General features: G+C 48.0%; 1 protein-coding gene across 1 annotated transcript in view; it reads left to right on the top strand.

Annotated features, from left to right (window-relative positions):
- The window catches only part of PLXNA2 (plexin A2), a 204,543-nt gene that overhangs the window by 120,978 nt on the left and 57,084 nt on the right, over window positions 1-26,481 (top strand). The window contains exons 5-9 of the mRNA XM_063114090.1: window positions 12,214-12,314; window positions 15,381-15,504; window positions 17,238-17,391; window positions 18,026-18,122; window positions 21,180-21,294. Coding sequence (XP_062970160.1) covers window positions 12,214-12,314; window positions 15,381-15,504; window positions 17,238-17,391; window positions 18,026-18,122; window positions 21,180-21,294 — 591 coding nt within the window. The remainder of the gene's footprint in view (window positions 1-12,213; window positions 12,315-15,380; window positions 15,505-17,237; window positions 17,392-18,025; window positions 18,123-21,179; window positions 21,295-26,481) is intronic.

The following is a 26,481-nucleotide window of genomic DNA, read 5'->3' on the forward strand; positions in this document are numbered from 1 at the left end:
GTGCCATTTTATTATAATTTGGGATGTTTGTTTGTCTTCCTGACAACACTGTGAATACTGAAGGATCAGGGCCCTGTGTCTGTTCATTCTTTGAACTTAATAACCTACACAGAATATATAGCAGGTGCTTAATGCCTATGTATTAATAATAAATATCATCTATATGCAAGGCACTGCGCTCAGTACTTTATAACCAGTGCCATCCTTCATGCCTAAGAGGCAGTGTGGTGTACAAGTTAAGAACTGGCCCCGGTAGCCCGCTTGCCTGGGTTTGAGGCCCAGCTCTACAACTTACTGGCTATAAAACCTTAAATGAATTCACTAGAACTCTCTGTGCCTCAGTTTCTTCCTCATCTGCAGATAAGTTTTCTAAAAGTATGAGGGTTCTTCAAAATGTTCATGGAAATATTAGTATTACTTTTCAATTCTATTTTTCAGGAACTTTTTGAAGTACCCTCTTATGTGCTATTATTATCATGACCATTTTGCAAATGAATAAATGAAGCTCAGAGCTGGGTAACTTGCCAAGGCCACACAGCTAATAAGCAAAAGGGCTAGGATTTGGACCTAGGCAATCTGACTCTTAGAGCCCATGATACCTTCAACCTTTTTGAAGAAAAGGATGAATGAGGGTGTGCAGAACACATCTAGTGTGGGAAGAATAGAAAAGAGACCGGTGAGGCCATCAGACACCGTCCTGCTGCAAGGGAGACACAGGATAGAAGAAATGCAAAACTTCCCCTTTTCCTCTGTTCCATTGTGTTTCCACCACCCTGGCCTGCCACAGTCCACCCTCAGATCGCTTTTATTAATGCTTGTCCATCTCTGGAATTCTCCCTGCACCTCCTCATGTTTGTTCTTTACTCCTGTTATTCTTTCTTTATAAAATGCCCTTCCTCCATTCCTGTCTATCAAAATATCAACAAGTTTTCAAGGCCCATCACAAATAGATGACACCTTCTTGGCCCCTTCAGCCAGAAGTAAACCTCCCAGCTTGGAACCTCTCATGTGACATTTTCCCCAGTCTAGATTACCTGCCAGAGGGTATGTTTCTTGAAAGTGCTTTAAGACCACGACTTATTCATATTTGTAGCACCAAGTACAAGACTTAATACCTAGTCTTGTGAATGAATGGATGAATGAATAGATGGGTTTGTACCTGGATGGACTAATGAATACAGAAATGAATGAATAAACAAGCAAATGAACAAAGTATAAGTGCCAGGTGTATTTCAACCATAGGCAGGTCTACTTAGTTATAAATAAATCAAGTCTACGTGAATGTAGACTAACAAGGCCAGGCCAACCAACCCAGACTGACTAGCCCCTGGGTACAGAGTACTGAAGTCCATGTGGTCATTGCTGCCTCAGTGGAATGGTTTTTATCCAACCCAAGGCAGCACAGAGGCACAGGATCCAGCAAAGCACGGGAGCCTCCCTGCCTCTTGTGTCACCACCGTGCCAGTGTCAAATGAGTGAATGGCATGAATGAATAAATGAGCTCGATACAGAAAGGGAATTAAAATTTTTCACTGTACGTGCAGGAGACTCTTTTTTCCTTAGGCAGAGATTTAACACATGTTCTTCTCCTCCATCTCTCCTTCTCTCTCTCACACACACTCACGTACAAACACATATACACACAAATAAACACAAACACATATCCACTCAATTTGTTCTGGGAAGCTATGAGTGACAAGAAACTGCTTTATAGTCCTTCCCAAGGGAGCTAGCCACTTAGCATACTAAGAAAAGTCAAAGAATATTGTCAGGAGACCTGATGTGTCATTGAGGACAAGGTGCCCAAGTCTCGGATGGTTAGAAAGGAAAGCTGAGAGATAGTTGAGAAGATGCACTCCGTGGCATCTACTGGACACCAAATTTCGCTTTACCACCTAAGGCTCTAGTGGCTGTTTGCCTGTTCAGAACTACACAACAGCTCAGAGCCAGTGTCTGTGGAGCACACAGCTGTTACCCGGAGTGTAGTGAAAAAGGGCTGGGCAGCTGGGCTTGACCAAAGCTGATTTCATCTATACCACTTTGTACGACTGTCTTCTCCATATAAAGATAACTTGGGAACTTCAACCTGGGGTCCCTTCATAACCCCAGAAGCAGATTCCCAGGAAGGTATCAAGGATGGAAAATTAGTACATAAAAAGTTCCTGAGAACCTACAAGTATATATTAATAACCACGAGTGACACCGTCAGAGCAGGAAGTGCAGTCGGGCACCAGGAGGCAGAAGCTAGAGCTTGCCTGGGAGGCAGTGCCAGGAACTTCACCAGAGGGAGTTGATTTTTATGGTCCCCTTTAGGAGCAGTAGTGTCTTAAAAGCCCCACTTTCCCTATTATCAAAGGATTCCTCCAAACGTAAATTCCCTGAGGCTTCACCTCAAACAACACTAAAGTTAGCCTTGACAATGGCAAAGATATTCTGGCCCCAGATCTCTGCCCAGCCTCTTCCTGGGCCCAGAGACCGGAGCATCTTAGGCCGATGCCCAGCTCTTAGATAAAGCTGGGCTCCACGGGGCAAGGCTGGACCTGGGCTCTGTGTGTCCACAGCTCTCACTGGAGCCAGGCCTGGACACATAGCAGTGTGGGATGAAGGGACCCACTGCCCAGTTGCCCGGTTCCCCGGCTCCCGAGCCATCATCCCCTTCCACTCTTGGCACAGACGAGTCGATGTTGACCCTAAAAGGAGCTTTGTGGGACCAGGCTAATCCCAAGCATCTGGTTCCCAGGTGAGAGATCTGCTTTAGTTATTTCTTAGGCCCTATTTCCCAAATCCTTCTCATCCCCCATTTCCTATATCCCCTGCTCTCCCTAACTGAAGAAATCCACTGTTGTCATGGAGACAACAGAGTATCAGCATCTCTGCTTCTTTGAATCTCCTTCCAAAAGCCAGAACTAGAAAGGGGCCCTACTTCCACCTCTATAATATTTCTGGCACAGGAGTCCTGCCTGAGAAAATATGGTGTGGTGTTTGGAATGTCTGCTTTGCCCATTTGGTTTCCTATTCTCTTTGTAGTTTTACTCTGCCCAAGTTTGACCTTCATCCTTAGGGGACTGGGCTTAATGTGACTTCTTTCCGTGAAGGTCCTGGGTTTCAGCACCCTTACAACACTGGGATTATGTTATTAATGAGAACGATAGTTTGAAGGGCTCTTCATGCAAAGGGTGGATATAGTTCTCCCCATATGGTAGGGAACAGTCTCCACCATAACAGGCTGGGTGGCTTGCTCTAGGTCACCTAGAACAGGAGTGCAAAGCCCAGGCTAGGGCCCGCTGCAGCTTTCCTGTGCAAATACTGCCACCTACAATGGGGCTGCATCTGGAGACTGAGCACAATAACTACCACTATTGAGCACAACTGTATGCAAGGCTCTGTGTGTACAGATGTCACATAAGCCTCAAAACAACCTTGTGAAGTTGATATCATTATTGTCACCATTTTACAGAGGACACGGAAGCTCAAGGAGGTCTGACAACTTACTTGGTGTCTTACAGCTGATAAGCATAGGAGCTGGATTTGAAACTGAGGACGGTCTCCTTTAAGTCCACCTTCCTAACCAGTACAGAATATAGCCTCTACCTGAAAACAGTCTGCAGGAGGAGCCACTGCCCCCACTCATCCAAAGGTTGAATTCCACTGTTTGGGGCCAGAAGTGGCTTTCCCTACTGTCCTCTCCCTTGACTCCTGCCGGACTTCTGCTGGGTTTTTATGAATGAGCAGAAAAAAAAGTCATCGAAAAGTTCAACCAACTTTGGACTCCTCTCTTTGAGTGATAGCGTTAATTACTCTGAATTACTCAGCCACTCACTCTTCTCCCCCAAGTCATTAAAAATAGATTTTCTCTTTGAACTCTACTCCACCCTCAGGTCTCCAGATAGTCGGGAGTTCTTAGGAGACAGTCCCGGGGTCAGCTTCTGGTCAGAAGGCTGCATGTTGCTTTAGTTGCAATCACAAGTTCCGGAACCTCCAGCTGGTTTTCTGGGGGATTTGTGCCTCCTTTTTCTTAATGATATTAATCATGTGACTTCCACAGCTCAGAGGATGGGCGGGGGCGGGGATGGTGTTTACTTTATGAGGACTTAAGGGGATCTGGATACATGACTTGATTTTAAAGAAATGGGTCTAACACTGGGAACAAACAATAAGGAGCTCTTGACATTAATTATTGGGAAGCTGACTCATAGGAAACCGAAGCTGGAAGTGTGACCTCAGAGGTGCCCTGCTCCCTCAGATGGGTGGGACAGGTATTGTTGTCTCCATTTGAATGATAAGGCGATGGAGGCTTAAAGTGGTTAACCAGAGTGTCCAGGGCCACACAGCTAATAACTGGCAAGACCTGCACAAAAAGCCCCTGCTACCTCCACTGCCCAGGCTGAGCTCCCTGAGGGTTCAGCGACATGGGTTTAGGAGGCTCAGATGGAAATGGCGGAAGCTGCTCACAGCCTCCTCCCTAGTCTTAAGAAACAATCCAGCAGGGAATCTTCCACCCTCCCCAACCTGCCTCCCTCTTTCACTTGCCGGTATCCTCTTTTGCTGTGTGGCTCCTGATTCACCGGCTGCATCAGTGTTACAAAACAGAGGAGAGTCACATGAGCTAAGAGGCACGCACGCAGTGGTCAGGTGGGGAACATCACTGCAGTGTCCAGCAGCCTACCTAGGCATCGGTTTCTAGGAAAAAGAAAGATGACTCTGGCGGCCAACCCTTGGGGCAGCCCCAGGAGCATGGGCCTTCCCTCTTTAGTCCTCGCCTCTGTCCCAAACCCACTGCCTCAGTGTGGGAGTCAGACAATCCTGGACTCAGATTCTGTTTCTGCCACCTATGAGGCATGTGACCTTGGGCAGTTGACTTAACCTGAGACTCGCTTTTCTAGTATCAATATATCTAATAGCAAAGCGAGACTGAGAATACCTGCCCTGAAGTTGGTACAGGGATTAAATGAGATAATGTATGTAAAGTACCTGGCATACAGTAGGTGCTAGATAAATGGCAGCTCTTATTATTATAATTCCTGCTGCTGCTTTTCACTGGACACGCTCAGTCAACTGCCCGGCTCACAACAACGTGGTGCAGCCAGGAGCCCACCAGCCATCAGAGATCTCAGGCCCCTCACTCAGCCAGGTACCCAGGGACCAGATCCTAGAGGACATGATCTCATTGCTGCCTGCATACCCTCTCACCTCCACTGCTCCCAGCAGGGGAGACTTAGATTAAGGTGTCTCTTCAGGCATCCAGGAGACGATCAGCTCTTTTCCTCTAAGGGCAGGAGAGAGACGTGGGTAGTTTTCCATGGAGACTTGCTGAGCAGAAGGGGATATAGTACAAGCCGTGCCAGGAGCGAGGGGCAGCCTGGCCCTTCCCCAGAGGATCCACCTTGGCTTCTGTGCCTGAAAGAACCAGACCAGGGCAGGGGGCTGGGCTGGGCCTCCCCAGCCCACATTTCTGTCCCCGTGAGCACTCTGAAGCGTGGCCATCACCGGGTGTAAAGGGACTGGCAGAGCCCTAGGCTCCCAGGCAGGAAAACCGCAGGCTGATGGCACCCATCCATCCCAGGGCTGACAAGATTTGGGGCGAACCTGTGAAGAAGAGAAACTCCCCCACCATTCACGCCATCAGTTAACATCTACTGGGTACCAAGTGCTGTGGGGTCAGAGAAACAGAAGCCTCCTGAACCTTGTTCAGGTCTTGCCTCAGACCTGGCCTCAGCCTCTCTCTACTAGAACTGAGTCCTGAGCCACCTCCTCATGCCTCAGCAAGATCCCTACAGTGTGTCCAAGGAGAGAAAACGGCCCCATCGTGGGCAATGGAGGATTCCTCTCCAGTTGACCACATTGCTGCTCGCTGTGAGACGGGAGTTAATCCAGCCCTTTGGGGGCCTTTATTTCCTGGTGGATCAAATGGAAATCATAATACATAACAGTGCCTGTCCTCTCTTCCTCTCTGGGGAGTTGTGCAGATCAAATGAGATAATGCGTGTGAAAGCATTTGGAAAATGCTAAAACCCTCTACCAGTATTGGTGTGATTGTGCTGTTATTGATCTCAGTCCGCGCAGCTTCAATCTGCCATCAGTCGTGGATGCAGTGGGTGTCGGGTCTTGAAAACAGGTTCAGATTAGAGAAAAGAGAAAGCAGGTCTGAGACCCTACGAACATGAAGAGGTGAGGGGGTGGGCTGGTAAGGAGGGACCGAGGCACAGGGAGCCAGCTCTGTCCACTTCAGCTGCCGCGTGCTTTGCCCCAGACCCTGGGGACCAGGAGGCTGTTGATCAAGCCAACTGCATGCTCCAGCCGCGCTATCCGTGCCACCTCCCAGCCCTGCCACCTGGCTCCTGGCCATTGAGAAGGCCTCTGTTGCTTTCCTTGTGTCAGGAGCAGAGGACGTGTGTGGGGACAGGTGTGCCATCTGGCAGGGGGCAGAGCAGATTCCAGGGAAGCAGGGGATTAACCGCTCGGTCTCTGTGGGGCCCCACGAGCCTGGGGAACAGCTTACCCTTACTGCTTGCCTCTCACTCCATCTCTCTTGCATGGTAGCAAAGGAATCCTGCAGGCCTCTTGATCAGAGTGCTCCTGCAAGTGCCCCTCTGGCGAGCCACCACTCTGTCCTCTGAGCCACAACTGTGTCTGTATTCTACCTCTGTTGTGGCATCCATCCCACTGTACTGAGATTATCTGTTTCCTTGGTTTTGTTCTCAACCAAACCCTGGGTTCCAGGATGGCAGAGAATGTAGACCCAATGCTTGACAGGGTTTAGCACCATGTAAGTGCTCAGTAAATGTTTAAGGGTTGAATGGGACTCAGGCACAGTCCATTGTCAGAATCATGTGGGTTTTTCTGCTTTTAACTCAGATGTTTCTCTGAGGAAGACTCCTCCGAGTAGCTCCTTCTAGGTGTCCACACAAAGTGGCAGAGACGTAGCATTAATGGCTGCCCCCAAGCTCACTCAGCCAAGGGGTCTTGTTCTTCTGTTCACCACTGGGGAACTCTTCTATCTGAAGAGTGACGTGTTTGCACCTATCCAGGGCCTCTGTCCTGGAGGACAGTAACTAGCAGGGCCTCAGAGGCCTTCATGGCCCCACCCTGGATGGTCCAATTCCTACAGGTCTGCATGTTTTCAACATCTCCAGGAAAGAGGCTGGTTCCAGCAGCTTCCCTCAGTGACTTGTCTCCACAGCCAATAATAATCTGATAATGTCCCTGGCTGTGGTGTGCCTCACACCCTGTGGGCTACCCAATACACTGAACTGACAGAGAAGTGGGGGAAAAAGAAACCACCCACACTCTGCACACCCCTGCCGAGCCCTTCCCACGCGTGTCCCCAAGGCTGCAGAATCAGACAGAGGAAGGCACCAGAGACAGGGGGGGCCCTGGAGCCAAGAACACAGTATGAGTCACCTTTAATTAAGAGTATTTCTTAAGTAAATGACTTAATAGGACAGTTATATTCATTAGAGGCATAATTACAAGACATAAGATCAAGCAGAAAAGAATGTCGAGCGCGAGGGTGGGACCTCTTCTGGAGCAGCACCGCGGCTCTGGGAGAAAGCGATGGGCGCAGGAGAAGGGTGTCCTCCCGTGGTGTCGTACTCATCGCCTCTCACGGCTGCCAGCCCAGCCACCCTCGGACCCCAGAGCCCAGAGTGGAGGAGGAGGGAGTCTCAGGTGTAATTAAAACGCAATAATAATCAACAAACACTAATTAAAGCATCAACATGGAATGTCCCATTAAACTCTGAGTCAGCCCTGACACAGAGCCGCGTGATGCGGTGGACACCCTCCTGGAGAAAGCTTCCTTTCCTTCTTGAGTTTCCGGAGGCAACTCCTACCCCGCCCCACCCCACCCAGCCTTGGAGCAAACACCTTACTGTCACCTGGGAGACACAGTGCAGTGACTCCAACTCTGGAGGTGTGCACTTAGTTTTTAAAGTCTCCATAGACTCAACTATGAGAACCAATTTCTCTCTAGGTACAAAGTAGTCCCCAGAGGGCTGTCGCCTTCCTCCACATCCCCAAAATCACTCTAATTCCTTCCATAGCCCCAAGGCACAGTTTTATTCCATTTCCTCCTGGCCCCAGGGCCTGACATTTCAAAAGAGTTCCCCAAGGAGCTGAGGTAATCTATATCAGCAGTTCTCAAACTTTAGCATCATGTGTAAATATCAGCTGGAGAGTGGTTAAAACCCATTTCCTGGGCCCCATCCCCAGAGTTTCTGAGGTGGTGGGTTCTGGATTTTCCTGTCTAATAAGCTCACAGGTAATGCCGACGGTGCTGGTTGGAGGACCACACATTGAGAGCCAGCGCTCCTTGATAGCCACAGGGACACTTCTTGGAGGACATTGTTTTGACCAAGGAGTGACAGGCTAGAGAACTCAGAGACTTCATACAGTCCAGCTCTGCATCTTCACGGTCATTCCCAAGTTCACCCAAACCTTCCTTTCCAAACTTCTTTTACCCTTGCCCTCACACGAGGCTTCTGAAGAAACTCTGCTTCCCTGTGTTTGCTCATGTGGTTCTTTCTTCCTGGAATGCTCTTCATCTGTATAAATATTATTCACTCTTGACGGCCCAGACACATTCCGTGTCTCCCACCAAGCCTTCTTGGACTCTCCATCCGGGACTGCACTGAAGCATAGAAATAAACTGTGAGCCACAAACACAAGCTACGTGTGTGATTCCCACTTCTTTTGCAGCCACATTTCAAAAAGTAAGAAGAAACAGGGGAAATTAATAATAGATTTTATTTAACCCAATATATACAAAATGTTATCTTTTCATCATGTCAGTAAAAAATGATTAATGTGATATTTTACTTTTTCTTTTCTGGACTAAATCTTCAAACTCCAGTGTGTATTGTGTACTCACAGCACCTCTCAATTCATACAAGCTACCTTTCAAATGCTCAGTAGCCACACGGGGCTAGTGGCTAGCGTATTAACACAGACAGGAGAATTTTCTCTTTTCTCTGAATTTCTTCAGTCCTCTTTCAGTACCCCTCCTAGAACACATCATTTCCCTGTTTTTATTGCTAGTTTGTTTGCACCTTGAAGGTGATGGCTGTGTTTTAATGCTGTTGTTTTAATTCTCCTGCAGTGCCTAGCACTGGCCTGTATGGAGGACATGATCAATGAACATTGATCATGAATGAATATAAAAGCACATGAATATAGGAGACAGAGGAGGCCCATGGGAGTATCTGACTTTGAGGGTCTCCTCCCAGTCACTGGAAATTGTTTCCTTCTGGTTTGTGCATGGTCATTAGATCTTACAGGAGAGAGTAATTCAAGTTTTGAAACTGCTCCCCCCGCCCCCACTTATAAATTTCCTGTTTCTCTTTGCTCTTCAACTCAGTGCATTAAAAAAAAAAAAAAAAAAAAATCCCACTAGGAGGGCCCAGGAAACAGGAAAAATAGTTGTGCTATTGGTTTCATGTTTGGAGAAGAACAGGGTTTCACTATCTCCGTGGCACTTGGCGTGAAAGTGGGCTTTGTTGCTGGAGACACTGCTCCCATTCAGGGCCCCCTTTCCCAGCTGCTGAGAGCCGGGCTGTGTTTTGACAGACAGGCCAAATGCAATGCAGACAGTTGTTTTAATTTCCAGCCAGATGCAGACATCACTCACAAGGAGCCCGAAACCCAAGAATGGGAGGCCGGGCACTGGACTGCTGGTCTCAGGCCTCAGAGGGTGGCTTGGAGGGGCCAGCGGAAGCCCACCAGGTGGCCAGGGTACCAGATATCCTGACAGGCTGAGTGTCACTGGGGCAGGGGAGAGACACCCTAGAAGGTCTCCAGCAGGAACCTTTCAGAAAGGTGCATCTGGTAGGCATTGCAGACCATGAGGCACCGTGAGGGAGGGTTCAAGTGTTGCTCTTTAAAGCCATGTGAAATTAGTTGGTGGTGATGACGGCTGCATGTTATCTTTTAACTGTCAAGTCATACAGGACAAAAATCAGAAATAATCTCAGGGAGGAGTTAGATAAACTGTGGGAAATGGAATCCTGGAGGTCAGAATTGGAAGGGACTAGAGTCGCCTTCCTTTGATGACAGAAATCCCTTCACAGCCTCCCGGACATGTTACCTTGACACTGCTCGTGAACCTGCGCTAGGCGTTCCTTCGGGCGGCCAGGCTCTTGTGTTATGAGACAACCCTGACTTTCCTAGGTTGAGCTTTCCTGAAACTTTTCACCCATGAGTCCTACTGCAGGCACACTATTGCCCTTCAAACACTGGAAAATAGCCTCCATGACTATCTTCAGACTTCTCTTCTTTGGGCTAAATAAACATCCCCGGTCATCAGCTGTCCCTCAGGTACCACATCTGGGTCTCACCCCATCCTGGCCCCACACTAAGAAGGATCTGTCATTGAGCAACACCCCTCCTAAGGCAGGTGGCAGTGACCTGAGCTCAGAACTCCCCGGTACGGGGTGGCTTCTCTCTATCCCCACCCTACACATTTACTTACGTAGCCCACGATCAAATCAGCCCCTTTCACTATCCCATCACCCTGTCAGGTCGTATCGGACTTAGAATCAACCCAAACCCTCACGTCTATTACCCTTAAGCTATTTCAAACCAGCTATTCCCCAAGCTACACTTCGAGTATCAATTTTTTTAAACCAAATTGCGAGATTTTACACTTATCCTCCTTGCATTTCTTATTTTTATTTTTAAAGAAACGTTAGGGATGTTTAAGCTGATCTTGTCACTCACTTGCAAAAAAGCCATGTGATACAGAATGTCATGTGTTATGATGCGGTTAGGATAGGTGGGGGCACCCCTCCGGTGTGCACCCTACACTCAAATTATACTGAACTGGTCCATGATTACTTACTCTTGCTTGTGATAATCTCTGAGTTTGGAATGTCTTTCCAGGTCTCTGCAGCTGCTACGCTTTTGCCCTTCAAGGCTCACCCTACTCCCCTAGCCCCTTTCTCCTGACAGGTTGCATTGGGCAACCCCCGTAAGGTGCTCCCAAGGCCCCCAGCATTCACGCCAATTCCACCCAACAAAAACTCAGCACAGTACCACGGCAACTCTCGGTTTGTAATCACCAGCTCCCACTGGACTGTGGGGGCGCTGCAAGGGCAGAATCTGTGTGCTGCTGACTGCTGTTTTCTCTCTTGCATAGCACCAGGTCTCTACAGTTGACATCTAATAAATATTTGCTGAATGAACAGTGTTAGGATCCATCCTGAACCTCTCAGGAGGATGCTCTGAAAGTGTCTCCATCATAGCCTTTGTCCCCCTGCTGTGCCGTGGGAGCACAGTTTGTGTTTTCACTTGAGCTCACACATCCAGTAGGCGAGGGGCCTCTATGCCCTAACAAATGAGAACCCATTCCCAGCCCAGCAGCCTCCTGCCCTAGGCAGCGACAGATACCTGGGACATAAAAAATGGAGCACTTCAGTCCTCTGACCCCCTTGCTTGGCCTTTATTGCCATGCGTGCTGTGCAGGTAGGGCTGAGTAACAATCAAACAGGCCCTGTGCAAGTCCCTGCAGGGCTCCACCAGAAATCCAGGAGGAGCTTGCAAGGGCTGCACTCTCCAGTAAGCAGGGTCTTGATCTGCAAATTCCCACTTTCCAGGCAAGACAGAATCATACAGGCAGCTCTTCTCTGTGGATGCTCCCATTTAGCCAGACTTTTCAAAGGATGGAGATTTGCTACAGAAGCTGAATGCAGACTTAAGAGAATGGGATAATTGGATCCAGGTGGTATATTTGGTTGGCTGTAAAGAGCCCATGCCATGCTATGAATATTATTTGATGGGAAAAGTTTCTCCTTCTCTCCCTTTTAAAATGTTTTCTCTGCAGACAGAATGTCTCAGCCCAAGCCCAGCTGAAAGCTCTTCAGAGATGAGTTTGTGCCACTCAAAAGCCTTTCAGCAGAGTTAACCATTTTCAGCACTTGCCGCTGGCTTGCGCAGCTCTTGGCAGGACATCAGTGGCAGGCAGAAGTAGGTGGGAGGATTTGCTTCTATCCCTGGCAAAGGCAAGAAGTCTTGGGCTTGCCACTCAGAAACGCACCCTGCTTAGCCATAGCTGCTGTATGCGAGTGGATATGAGACCATTGAGGCTGCTGCTTAACCCCCCGTGTCAACTCTGTAGGGGAGGTGACAATGCGAGGTAGGGTAGCTGTGGATGAGTCTGAACACACATCTGCGAGTTGTCACAACCTGACCTCACTGTGCTCTCTTCCCCCTCTCTGCCAGGTCACCAGGGTCCCCGTGGAGTCATGTGAACAGTACACGACTTGTGGGGAGTGCCTGAGCTCAGAGGACCCTCACTGTGGCTGGTGTGCCCTGCATAACATGTAAGTTTGGGATGTTTTGGAAAAGGGCCTGCATGAGGAAGACCAGGGGCTTTCCTGGGATGGTGGGATTCGACAGTGGCTGGCAGAGAGAGGAATTTCCCTCTTCTAGGCTAATTCTAATCATGGCTGCAGTGTTGGGAGCAGAAGAGGCAGAGAGGCCGTGGCTGGGCCTTCTTTCTAACTGCAGTGACTTTGCTTCTCTGTCTGTCATTTGACTTCTGAATTTTGCCCTCCCAGCTGTGCAGAAGGGATATATGCCCTGTTGAGAGAACTCACAAGGGTAGCTGTAGAATCTCTAGGTTTCCCAAGAACCTCCTCCGTGTAGCCTGAAATAGATGTCCCTGCCAAGAGCCTGCAGATGATGGTGCTCTGGAGGTGGGACGGTTGGATTCCAGCTAGCTGCTGTGTGACCCTGGATGGGCCCACAGGCAAGTTCAGGGCTCCATTTCCTAGCTGCTAAATAGGAAAAATGCCTATTTCACAGGCAAATTGTGAAGACTCAATGAAATAATAAATGCTTTGGAAATAAGAAGCCCAGAAGAGGTTACACAAATCAAAATAATTATTATAGACCCTTTACCCTTGGGGAGGACCCCTCTGGCCTCATTATTTCATGATTCCAAGAAGTCTGCCTCTCACTCCAACTGGCCTCATATCCCTATTCAGATACATCCCCAGCCATTGAATACCAGCTGAATAGAAATGCAAAATCACATTTAAACTTCCTAATTTGAAGAGCCCCAGAGGGAGAGAAAAGGGTGAAAACCCGAAAGGCAGGAGCTGGCTAGGAGTTCTGTTGCCCAGTGGAGTTGGAAACCCCACGGCTCGGTGCCAGCCAGCCAAACTTCTCCGTTAAATGTGCGGGGCTCGGGGTGGAGGCGGAGGCGGCAGGCCAGAGTTCAGGGTCCTGCACAATAGCTCTTGGCTTCCAGCCTCTGCAGCAGGTGTTGGGAGGGCTCTGGAGGGAGCGGGGCTGGTGCCTCACAGATGCAAAATCTGGACTGGATTTTTACTCATGAACACTAGATTTGCTGCTTGGGTTTTGGAGGTAAGAAACTCCTGACAAAGTTTTGCAGACTCTTGGCAAAACCTGGACAGTGAGTCTTCATTTCGGTCAGACAAGTGGTGAAGATGCTGACACCACCCACGTCGTGCCCCAGGAATGGCAAAAGGGGTGAATTGGGGTTCCCTCCAGTGAGGCTCACCCACCAGCTGGCAGGTTCCATCCTCAAGAGAATTTCTCTCTCTTAAGAACTTGACAGCCCACAACCAGCTCTGTGCAAAGTGTCCTGAGCTACTTGCCCTCTTGTTGTGCATTAGTCATGTCCAGCAGTCCCACCTACTCCCCACTCCTCCCCACACTGCCCTCCCAACTTCAGTGCCTGTGGCACTTCTCACACGTAGAACACACCAAAATTGTAGAGCAGGGATTGTCATCTATTCATCAGGAAGGACATCTGCTTTCCCCAACTTGTACTAGTACCTGTAGACCTACCAACAGTGCCCAAGTCTCCCCACTGCCCCAGACCACCTCTGTCGTCCTCCTGGGTCATCTGTGGCTACTAGAACAACTTAGCCGCATCATTCTCGCCTTCCCCAGACCCTCCTGCACCCACTTGTCCACCTGCCAGCACCAGCCTGCCTTGGGAACAGCAGAATGTGCTGACTAGGCAGCCTTCAGCTCCCAGGCCCATGGGCTGGCCTCTCCTCTGGAGGCAGAGGGCTGAGGGAGATTGCTAAAAAGCCTCTGGGTCGGGGGGATTTGAAACCTTCCTGTCTCTTCTGTATGCCTTGCTCTTGCAAGTGTGTTATTGTCTGCAAGGCTATTTATCTCTGTTAGGGCTGTTGCCATAAATAGTATGATAAAAAAGAGCCATTTCAGTGAGTCAATGAGATAAAGGCTCCAGTCAAGAGCTCACTTTAGAGCTATCTTAAGGATTCACTTAAACCTCAATAATTCTTTTCTTTGACAGCATTCATATTTAGATCCATTATGTCCCTGGAAAGGAAGAGGGGGAGGAGTCTGGGGGGACTTGGGGTGGGAATCACTGCCTGATTGTGGAATCTTGTAGTGCCCGGGTGGCTACTTGGTTTGGAGACATACCAGACCTGGAGCATTCTCCCACGTGACACTGCAGGTGGCAACTGGATGCTCTTGCATTCAGGTGTCACGATGTACACCTGCCACTGGGGGCAGAGGAGCCTAGAGCCAGAGTCGGAAGATGTTGGGAGAAATGGCCACACAAGCTTTCTGACAGAGGCAACCCTGGCTGCGTTTCCTTGTCTGTCTCTCTGTCTCAAGACATTATTTCATGACACAAACATTTATTTAAAATATGCCGAGTGACAGGTAGAATATCCCAATGAATAAAACATGGCCGCTGCCTTTAAAGAGCCGTTAATCCACCCTCAACATTGTGAGCACACTGTCCCACACAGCCAAGTCCCCTCCTGTTTTCTAAATTCTTCTGGAGGTGAACAATATTCATCACCATCATCATTAGTACTACAAGGGCTAACATTAACATGGCACCTATTAAGTGTCAGGACATTTTCTAAGCACTAACTCCTTTCCTCCTTACACCAACCCTATGAAGTATTATCATCATTCTTACCCTCTTACTGTTGTGGAAGCTGAGGCACAGAGAAATTAAGTAACTTTACCCAGGGGGCACAACTAGTAGGTAATAAACCTGAAGGAAGGACCCAGGCACTCTGGCTCCAGAGTTCATGTTCTCAGCCTACAGCTGTGCTGCTACTCAAGCTCCCCAGACTTTGCTCACTCGCTCATCGCAGCATCCCACAGTGCTGTCAAGGGTGTTCTCTATGTCTCAACTACGTCTCTCATGTTGGGGATTCATCCTACTTCCTCTTAGTCTGTCCTTAGCTGCATGCAATAGAGACCATCTGGGATTCACCAAAGCCCTCTGGAGTACAGTGAAAGTCATCACGAGAAGACAAGCCACAGGCCTTGGGGTAGCAAATCCCCCTTACGCCCCAGGGGACAATGGAGCCAAACAGATGGGTCCCAGAGGCCTGACCTCTTGTGAATTTGTGTTTGTGCAGGTGCTCCCGCAGGGACAAGTGCCAACGGGCCTGGGAACCTAATCGATTTGCTGCCAGCATCAGCCAGTGCGTGAGCCTCACAGTGCACCCCAGCAGCATCTCAGTGTCTGAGCACAGCCTGCCGGCAAGTACTTCCTGCAGAGGGGGAGGGAGCGCCCGCACATACATCTGTGAACTGATTAGAATTTAAATGCTCCAAGGAATCTTCATATTTATAGAAAACCTATGGTAACTCCTATTGTAAAGGGCACAGTCATTCTCCAGACTCCCCACAAATTCATTACCATTGATCTGTTTTGTAAATCTAGATTTTGCATTTGGTAACAAACATCTACGACATAATGCAATCCAGTGCTAAATAACACATCCTTTAGTGTATGCTATATTTACAGTGCTCCACTTGCTACACTCTGTCATAGAAATCAGCAGGTTGCCTGTGTGTGTGTGTGTGTGTGTGTGTGTGTGTGTGTGTGTGTGTGTGCAATAGAGAAAGAAAGAGAGAGAGAGAGAGACTGAGGCTCAATTCGAAGTCAGTGTGCGATTAAAGAGGATATTAAAAACAATAAAATAGCCCTTAACCACCTGTCAACGTACAACCCACAATACTTCATGTCCTCAGGCCCTGCACTATTATTTCATTCTGAAGGTTTTATGAGCATTCACAAATGTTAATTAGTTCATGAACCTTCCAAGATTTGGGTTCATTCATCCCCACCAGGAGGTGTTGGCTCAAATGCAACTGAGGGAACAAACCAGGGAGTTTGTGCCTGAGTCTCTTGGCCCCATGGGAGCGAAACTGGGGCAGAGACTCAGTGCAGACAGATGTGTGGGATGGCTAGGTGATACCCGCTGCAGCTGAGAAGCCCACTGCAAACACACAGCGCCAGGTGCTGGTAGGAAGACAAAGGGAGACCTGCTACGTACTGGCCCACAACTTGGGGGTCACAGGGGTGCATCACCGTGAAACTCGTGGACGCTCCTCCATTGCCAGGGGGAGCCAGTCACGTTTCCTACCTGTTCAGATACCACTTAGATGCTGTGCTGTGGTCACTGAGTACAAACTCATTTAAAAGTGCACTGAATTAAAGCACTATTTTGCCATTAAGTATTTTCTCAATTAACAGATTCTTCTGAGAGAGTCTGTGATATTTTTACCATTAAAAGGAAGGTATTCACACTTGAGAAGGCTGGAAACCACTGGCAGAGAGGACTGAAACCCATAGGTAATAGTGGACATCATCCAGCCATTGGTGGTCACTTCTCTGATCCCCTGAACCCCACTCTAGGGGTGTTGCTAGAGAGCAGAGAGCCAGAAGTAACAGAGAAGCAAAAACTCTAGGAGAACCACAGCCTTGAGGAGCAGCCTCTGAATGAATGGTGGCCGGGGTGAGGAGCTAGCTATCTTCCAGCCACTTAGTGAGCTCCTGGTAAGCCTCCAGATTGGTGGCACTTACTCTCCTGTGAGCCAAGGCTAAGGCTTGTTTAGGAAGGGCTCGTGACTTGCTTTCGAGTTTGCATGGTGCCTTGTGATTAATTTTCAAGTCAAAATGAGCATGGTCTGCGGTGGATTTTGATGGGCACTACTTTTCTATGTAGTGCCCCCACCCCCCAGTGCTTTCTGATGCTAGACAAGATTGAAAAAATCAATTAATAATAATATTAATTAGGACCTTTGACCCTGCACCCCATTGAACAATTAATTGCTGTGATTGTTCAGTGTCAAAGTTGGCAGATAGATCAACCAGATCACCTTCCTTTTGAAGGTGCATCAGGGAAGACATGTGGGCAAGTGATCCAGGCCAGGAGCCAGGTCTCCTGAGCTCTTCCTAGGGCATCACCTTTCTGCTTCTCCCTCAGCTCATCCTGGTCGTGAGTGATGCCCCTGATCTGTCTGCGGGCATCGCCTGTGCCTTTGGGAACCTGACAGAGGTGGAGGGGAAGGTGTCCGGGAGCCAGGTCATCTGCATCTCACCTGGGCCCAAGGACGTCCCTGTCATCCCTCTGGATCAAGGTGAGAAGTGTCTGCATGAGATCCCGTGCTGGGGGGCTGCTCTACCGTGGTAGGGATGAGGGTCACAAGAACCAGGCACAGATTGCCTGACCAAGTCCTCTAGTACCAGACGTTAATATTGGCTTGTACAACTCATTTTAGTTTGAAAGCAGACTGTCATGCCCCAAAGCAAAATTTGGGAGGAAGGAAAACCTTTGCTCCCATTTGGGTTAAGGGTGCACAGTGTGTAGAGTCTTTCCAGACTTCCCATCCCTTCTAGAAATGAGAGTGTATATAGTCAGTGGTTTTCGGCGGGTTCTGTCCACAAGACTGGGGGCGTGAGAGGTTCTGGCCTCATATTTCTGAAATTCTTTCAGTAACTGAACATGCCCGGTCAAGGCAAGGGGCTCTGTGGAGTTCCTTACATCCTCTCTGCAGACGGGAACATCTGGGTCTGGAGATAGGGGGTGGGCTGGCCATCAGTGAAAGGGGTTCTTCTGGGAGGAGAAGAGATGATTCAGCAGGTCCCACTCACCATCTGCACCCCATGAGAGCCCTGGGGTGGCTTAATCATTTACCCTTTTCCTTCATGCTGTCCACTGGGCCCCCAGGTTGTCCCCACACCCCACTCCTTTTTCTGTTTTTGTTTTTCCAGACTGGTTTGGGCTAGAGTTGCAGCTGAGGTCCAAGGAGACGGGGAAGATATTTGTCAGCACCGAGTTCAAGTTTTACAACTGCAGCGCCCACCAACTGTAAGCACTTGGCAGAAGGCGTCTTGCTCTGGGTCTGGATGTGGGTGTGGGGTTTCTCTCCCTCAGCTCTAAGCATCTTTAGAACAGGAATCATGCCATAGCCACCTCACAGTCTCCCCGTGGGGCCTGGCACATTATTTGGACAGAGTAAGCTATGCGTAAATGTTACTGTATTAAGCTGAGTGGCATTTACTCTCTGACCTAATTCAGGCTTCCTTAGCTCCCACCCCAACACACCCTACCCACAACTCACAAGCCAAGACAGCAAAAAGAGGGTCATAGCCCAGGAGCCATCAGAAAAGTTCTCCACTTCAGACCAGTTGGTGGAGCCTTTGAAGGTAGAGATTGACAGCGATTGGAGTTTTGACATGTCATCTATAACCAAAATAAGAGGGACTTGGAGACGGAGTCAGCTGTGTGCACAGAGCAGGAGCAGGGTAGGGAAAGCAGCCTCTCTGGGCACCCAACAAAAGGACCTGGGCTAGAAAGTTAATGCTGAAAGTTAATGCTAGAAAGTTCCACTGTTCTCCAAACCCATCCCTCAACTGGTGAAAGAGAAATTAGGCAGACCAAACCACGAGCCTCCAGAGGGGCTTGAGCTCAGCTCAGCTGACCTCACCAGCCATCCCCAGCAGCTGAACACCAGGAAGCTAGAAACGTTTCACAAGCAAAAAGCAGGGTCAGGAGCAGAGGAGAGAGGGGCCCATATTTAGTTCCTCCTGATCCTCTCTGGAAGAGAAACTGAGATTCCTTCCACAGAAGCTGGGAACCCATGCACCATTTAGTTTAGAAAAAGGGAAACACAGGTCTCTATAATAGGGCCACATAAGGGCCGTAGCACCAGTGACTCTGGACATCTAGCAAGGAAAAAGTCAAGCAACAGCTCCATGCCAGATGGAGCAGTAATTGGGCACATTCTATGGACCCTCCACATTGTCTGGGACAGGAACCACTTGAGATCTATATAACAGGCAGAACTCCATGGGCATCAAGTCCGTAGGGTCCATCGGCTCAGCAGTCAAGTGGTGAGAGGGTCTTTTTGCAGCTAAGCCCTAAGGCACTCTTTAGCCATTGAAGTAGACACATGAGCTAGTCCTCCTTAGTCTCCCCTTTTCTTGTCTTGACTCTCATGATTAGGATAATCATCTGGAGTTCTAGCACCTCTACAGTAGTCAAGGGAGGAGACATATCTGGGCACACTTGGGATGAATCAGTAGATGTGCTGAAAAAGGCAGAACTAGTAGTAGAAATGTCCTGGCAGGGACCAGGACAGGGCAGAGAGTGGCTGAAGTTGAACTGGACAAAACTGCCCACTAGCCACTATATTCCAATCCCAGCTAATCCTGCTTTGGAAATGCAAGCATCTTGGAGAGAGAACCTCTCAACCTCCTTCTCAAACTCCAACACAGTGGTGATGGGATCCATTGTTTGTAAGAGCATTCTTATCTCTGTGGCAATCTAGTGTGATGTCACCACATTCAGTGATGCATTGCTATGGCAACAGAGATGCTGTCACAGGCAGCAAGTTTTAGGAGAAAAGAAGCAGGTCTCCTAGACAGCAAAGATTCCATTTTATTGCCAAACACTATCTATCTTACTCTTCTCTACTCCTGGCATTCATAGTTAAAAGTCAGAGAATGAAGTTCAGTCCCCTCCTTTTAATATGGCAAACTGAGGCCCACAGAGGATAAGAGCTATAACAAGGACCACAAAATTAGCCAGTGGAAGAGCCAGGTGTAGAGACCAGACACTATCATTCTTATATTCTTACTTATTGAATCATAAGACATTACCAAGAACTAGTTAGTCTGACAGTATGTGAAATAGCATTGGCCTAAGATCAGAATCTAAAAAATTTGGGGCATTTGCAGAGGGGATAAAAATGATCTTCATGGGGAAGATGATGTGTAGATGGGTTAATGCACCTACTACACTGAGGTCTATTAGCCAAAGACCCCTGAATAGTGCCCCCCAACCGCCCATCTGTAATCACAACCCCACCAGATGGTGCCAGCTTGCAGACCTGGTCCTGTCCATTCAGTTTGGTGTAGTTGTGAAAGACCAGAGTAAGGCAGTTGGCAAGGACGGGGAAAATCAACCCACATAAAGCCTATTGCTATGATAGTGTTCTATCACACACAGAGAGCCAGAATAATATACACAGCCTCCAGGTGAAACTGGAAGGAAAGAGGTGCCCACCCTGGAAGAAAGGTACATCCCATTGCTCCATGCCTGGCTACTTGGAGAGGGGGTCAAAGTTACCACTTAATACTGTTAACTCCACAAGCCCAACAACTCAGGTGATATGAGCCAACTGTTAACATTTAAATGTTATTCAAGAAGTTAAATAACAGGTAACTTAAGCACTTGAAAATAATACACATTTAGCATTGTACTTTTCAAAACAACTTCCTATACATTATCATGTTTGACACCACAAAACCCTATGGCATAGACAGGAATGTTTTATTACAGACAGATGAAGTAACTCCAATTCAGAGGATAAAGTGGCTTACTCAGAGTGACCCCAGTGGCAGCAGCAGAGGCAAGACTGGAATCAGATCTACCCAATTTCTATTCCTGTGCTCTTTTGGCTGCTCTGTCTTATAAGCAGTGGTATGTTGGTAAATGTTTAACCACCAGCAATCAGAGGGAAATCTAGTTTGTAGCATTTGCCAATTTCTGTGGTGTAAATATTCCCACCATGCTGATTCCAGGCTACCAACATGATGTCCACCAGCTTGCAAAAGTGCTGATAATATAATCAGCTCTTGCAGGTGGTACAGGCCACCTCCAACCCATTACTGCTTTATACGTTATACGTATATACATATGGTCTCATTTTCTTTCCAATTTTCTGGTCGCATGAACATCTTGGATGGAGAATCTGCAATTCTTGGTGCTAGAGGATGCCCCACCAGTCTGCCCTCCTGAGAGTGAGACTAGGATTTAGACACAGGATGACAGACTTCCGTCGTGACACAGAGGCACCTGGCCTGCCCTAACCTTCCCTCTCTACTCCCTTCTCTTCCCCTCTTACTGTCTCCTTCTTTACAGGTGCCTGTCCTGTGTCAATAGCGCCTTCCACTGCCATTGGTGCAAGTACCGCAACCTCTGCACCCATGACCCCACCACCTGCTCCTTCCAGGAGGGTCGGATCAATATTTCAGAGGTAAGATGGGCTCACCTCAGCTTGGAAGTGTTCCCAGGGAATCTGAGAAGCCCCTCTCTTTTCCAATGGTCAGTCCAATGGCTTGGCCATTTCCTTGCTTTGGCCCATGTTGATGCTCTTGACAGAGAGTCTACATAGTAGGAAGCCTTGCCTTGCTGTTGTAAAGCTCAAAAAAGTGGCAGCAGATGACTGCAGAAGTAGAGGCTGTATCCACTAGACTCCTAAGACTCTATGCATTCAAAAGTTCGAAAGTGACTGGATATTGGAACTAAAAGCTTCGAGGAAACGTACCTAAACAGACTCCCTGGTCTAGAAGAGTGCAATGAATAGCATTTTTTCTTTGTGTTTAGCCCTGTGCTCGGCTGCGGATAGTCTAGTTCAATAGGACATTCACTCTCTATCATTCTTTCATGCCAACTTCTCTTCCAACTCTAAAACTCAATGATTCTTTGACTCTGATGTGTGATGGGGTGGCCTTGTAGAAAGAGAGAGAAATTCAGCTAGGGAAAAGAACCAGGCATTGCTAAAAATCCTATTTTAGTATATACTCAAAGCTGGATTTCTAAAACCTGATCCACCTTTGTATCAACACAGTGAAATATCTAATTGCTTATCTTTCCCATGCATATTCCATTCAATGATTATTCATTGATGTTGACTTTCTTACATATTCACATCATGCCCCAGGGCAGTGAAGCCGGCTGGGTCAGTGTCCCTTTCTCATGTCTAATGCTTTTCATGCCCCAGGGTGGCCAGTTGGGTTTGAATAGCTATAGAGACCTATGTACTCATATAAATGCACATGTGCATACACATTTCCCTCTTATTCCACCTTTTAGAAAATCCACAAATGTTAATAATGACAAAATGACAGTGTAGTATTTTCATATATTACTATAGGTTTTCTATACACATCTCCCTCTTGCACTAGACTGAAAGCTCCCTGAAGGCAAGGACTGCATCTTATGAAATCCTCAGTGCCTTTGTCAGTGAATGTTTATAGAATGCATGAATGAAAGAATGCATGACTCAGTGATCTCTCTACCCAAATTCCACGAGGAGAATTGTGTCTACTTGTCTAAACTTTCAAGAAATGGAATCTCTGTGTCTCCTCATCCTGAGAGGAGTGCTGGTTGCTTCTATGGATAAACATAAGAAAGTAGACCTTAGGCCTGGCCAGTTAGCTCTGTTGTTGAGAGCACTGCCACATAACACCAAGGCTGTGGGTTCAGATCCCTGCCAAAAATAAATAAATAAGAAAAAAGACCTTGAAAAGTTTCACAGGCATACACACATGGTCTTGAACTCTTAGTTTGTGAAACAACTGTGTTATATTCCATCAGAAAGATGGGATTTGCTGTCTTAAAAGGGAGAGACACAGATGGTCCTCACAGGTGGCATTTAAAGCCCGTCCACAGGTGCCTCAGCATGATGGAACCAGACATCTAGTGCCCTGGGATCCTTTCAGAAAAGGATTTTCCTCTAGCCAGTTGGCATGCTTTGAGGCAGCTGGTCTGAAAGCACAGTGCTGAGTTAGTGGACACTGGAAATTAATTTCAGTTCTGGAATTCTGCAAGAGTCTGAAACTGCTTTGGGGGGCCAGTCTTCTCACTCAGAGAGCTGAAGGTATGGGCAGAAGCCAACAGAAGAATGGCCAAGGGAGGCAAGGCGTCCAGAAAGAGCAGAAGCCGCCGGGGCCTGGCCAGAGGCGAAGGTGGGCAGTGAAGGATTGTGTCAAACGGTCTCCGAAACGGACCCGCGCACTGGCTGCTTCTCAACTTCTGAGTTCCTTAATGAAAGAGGTGGAGGAGGACCCAGAACACAGACAGAGTGAAGTGCTGTTCTAGACAAGAAAGAGCAGCTGCTTCACCTTCTCCTAGGGCCACCCCCTCAGGCAAAGAGAAGCCCAGAGCCAAGCCTGAAGCGACCTGCAGCTGGAGCCAGGGCAAGCGAGTGTCACAGGGGGCAAGACAAATAAATAAACTCTTCCCGGGCGTGTGTGGAGGAGGCATGGAGGTCTGAGCTCCTGAAGGCTAATTGGAAACAGGCCCGGCCTCCCTCAAACCATGTAGAAGTCGCTGAAACCAGCTCCCTCTGAGCCATGGAGGACAGATTCAGACATTCCAGAGAGCGGGTGAGAGAAGCCACTGCCTCCCTGCAACTGGGGATTCAAGTGATACCAAAACAGCCCTGGGCAAACCCAGAGACGCCTCCCCGCATCTCCTCTGTGTTTCATTTCCTATCCTTGACGTCTGTGCCTCGGGGCTGGAGGAAAGCGGTCCCCTTCGTCTCCCCCACTTTCCCGTCTCCCTGACTGGGAAGGGGTGGATGGCTACTCTCCTAAGCTCCTGTGCACTGGCCCCTGGCACGGCCCCAGGGACTGGCTCTCTGGAGGGCTGTGAGGGAAGCCCAGACTCCATCCAGCTCCCGGCTGTGCTCAGGAAGAGAAGTAGGGTGTAGATGCCCCGCCGGGCTGCCAGGGCCACTTCCTCCGCTTCCTAAAACACCACCTTAGCTCTCAGCCACAGCCAGGCACAGTCATGCATCTCTTCCCAGCAAATAGCTCCCAGGCTCTGCTCTTTTCTGTCCAAAGCTCTGCTTTAGGGGACCCCCATTCCTAAAAATTTGAGGGATAGCAGAGGTGCACATGCCCAGCTTGGGTAAGATTTCCCTTACTCTGTCAGGAGTCCCTTCTGATGTCTTCATGTTGTTTTGGGAACTGGAAATCCCTTAGCTGTCTCTTGGGGATTCCTAGAATATCTCTTTTACACTTCCAGTGAGCTCCCACCCAACTTTAAATCAAAATTGTATGTCAACATCAAGGTCAAGGGTTCTGATCCCCATATTGTCCAGCCACCAAAATAAAAACAAAAACACAAAAAATCATATGTCTGCTTCCTAGAAACAATATCTAACTGATTAGCTCCATTGATGAATATAGTAACATCGAGGTATCACACGTTTGTAGTTTTTCCACAAGTGGCAGGAGTTCTCATGGTGTGGCTGCCAGAGACCGGCAGCATCAGCATCACCTGGGAACTCATTAGAAATTCAAATTCTCAGGCCCCAGCCCAGATGAGGCTAAAGACTGAGAACCACTGACATATGGCATTTCAGTTGATTCTTGCAACATCCCTGCATTTCACATAATTCATATTTGACATCTGAAGTAATCAAGATGCTAAAAATTTAGGGTTTTTGCCCAAGGCTACAGAGAACTCTGGCATCCAAAGAAGCTGAGTACAGTACACTTTCTACAGAAAATCAAATCAGGGTCCCTGAGTGTATTTGTCTCCATGGCCGCAGCCACACGTGCAGGCCTGACTTCAGTCTGGCCCTCTGCTGTGGTCATGAGCGTTCAAGGTGTAGAAGGACCAGCGCAAATCCACCTGCAGTGATGGAGAAACTGCCCATGGAAAATAGGTCAGCAGTGCCACTTCCAGATAAAAAGACAGCCAACACATGAGGAAAACCTGCCCACATCTTTCCAGAGTCTAAGGACCAGTTCCACAAGTAGGCTTGACAACAAAGAACAGCTGTTCTAGAGCGAATGCAATTCAAAAATAAAAATATTAGTAGTTAACATTTATTGAGTGGCTTATTATATATACAGCATTATATATATGGATGTATATGTATATATACATCTCATTTAATCTTAACTACTCTATAAAGTGGATTCTATTATAGCTGAATAAAGTGAGGCTTAGATAAGTTAAACAATTTTCCTAAGATCATCAAATAAGTACAGATATTAAGATTCGGAGTCAATTTTTCCAAACTGGCCATGAATAAGTTGAAGTCCTCTGATCCTGCATTCACATACACACACACCCACATACACACACTGGAGAAATATGTGGTAATAATATTAACAACAATTGTTAATCTAGCTTATTACCACTCACAATGAGCTTTCATATTCCTCTTCATGCAATCTAGTGTTGTCAGGTATTATCGGCACCATTTTATAGAAGAGAAAACTGAATTTCATTTGAACCATCTCTTGAGCCCTTTTAAGGTAATCAGCCAGAACTCTTCAGGGCTCAGAGCACAGCAGATCTCTGATGGGGCCCCCAAAATCTCTGCCTCCCTGGGCTGGATCAGGCTGTGACATGGTGTTAGCAAGTGGGTGTGCGCGGGAATATGTACAGCTTTCAGCTTTTAAAGCTCATCTCCCTCCATGGCTAAGCCAGGCCTAGGAAGATGTAGATACATAAATATCTTCTTTATGCCCCGTCCCAGGGGAAAGATAGAACCAAATAAATCCGATTAGCTTTCCAGGAAGCTGGCTGCTCTCTCTCTTTGAAGTCCAGTGGGTGAAGATAATGCCATTTCCACATGGGAGCTGTCGTTTCAGAGGGCTGAGGGGTCCCCAGCATAGGCAGCTGGCAGAGCACAGCTAAACAGAGTGGACAACGCAGCCCCAAGACCCACAGGTCTCCCACGCCAGCATCCCTGCCCCCCACCATAGTTGTTTCCTCTTCCCAGCCTACCCCCACCCCTGGGATATTCCCAAACAGGACATCTGCTCATCTTGATTTAAACCAAGGTCCCTGCTGAGGAGGTGATCCTAGCCCCGGTTGGCCCAGAGACAGAGAAGGAATCAGATGTACAGAAGAGGTCATTCAGAAGACTGAGGCTCAGCAGGAGCAATGGGTATTTCAAAAATGTTAACAATAGTCTTAACGTTTTACAGAAAAAGCATCTTAGGATTATTTGCTTTCTTGTTCTCAGGACAGGAACTATATGTGTATATGCACAAGTGTGTGCCTGTGTGTGTGTGTGTGTGTGTGTGTGTGTGTGTGTTTGTGTGTGAACCCACAGAAGCAAACAGGTTGGAAGGGCTTCATTGCATGTGATAAAACCCATCACCTTCCTCAAGCCCCAGCAGTACTGAAGTTCCAACAACTTGGCAGTTTTCTGGGCTGCCAGTTCTCCTGCACCTGCCTTCAGCCCTTCCCCCTGCCATTTCCACCCAAGACTCACTAGCCCCTCAGTAATATACTTGCCAGAACCATCTTGCAACCAAAAGCGTCTTTATCTTCCCTTGTTTTTCAAAATGAAGAGAGCATATCTGAGGCACCAATCACTTGTTTTCTTTGCCCTAGAAATAAAAGAAAAGATCATATTCTGTCTGACCTGAGAGCAATAGCAAATTAACAAAGCATAAGACATCCTTTTTCT

The sequence above is a fragment of the Cynocephalus volans genome, chromosome 11 (genome assembly GCF_027409185.1).
Source record: "Cynocephalus volans isolate mCynVol1 chromosome 11, mCynVol1.pri, whole genome shotgun sequence".
NCBI classification, from domain to species: Eukaryota; Metazoa; Chordata; class Mammalia; order Dermoptera; family Cynocephalidae; genus Cynocephalus; species Cynocephalus volans.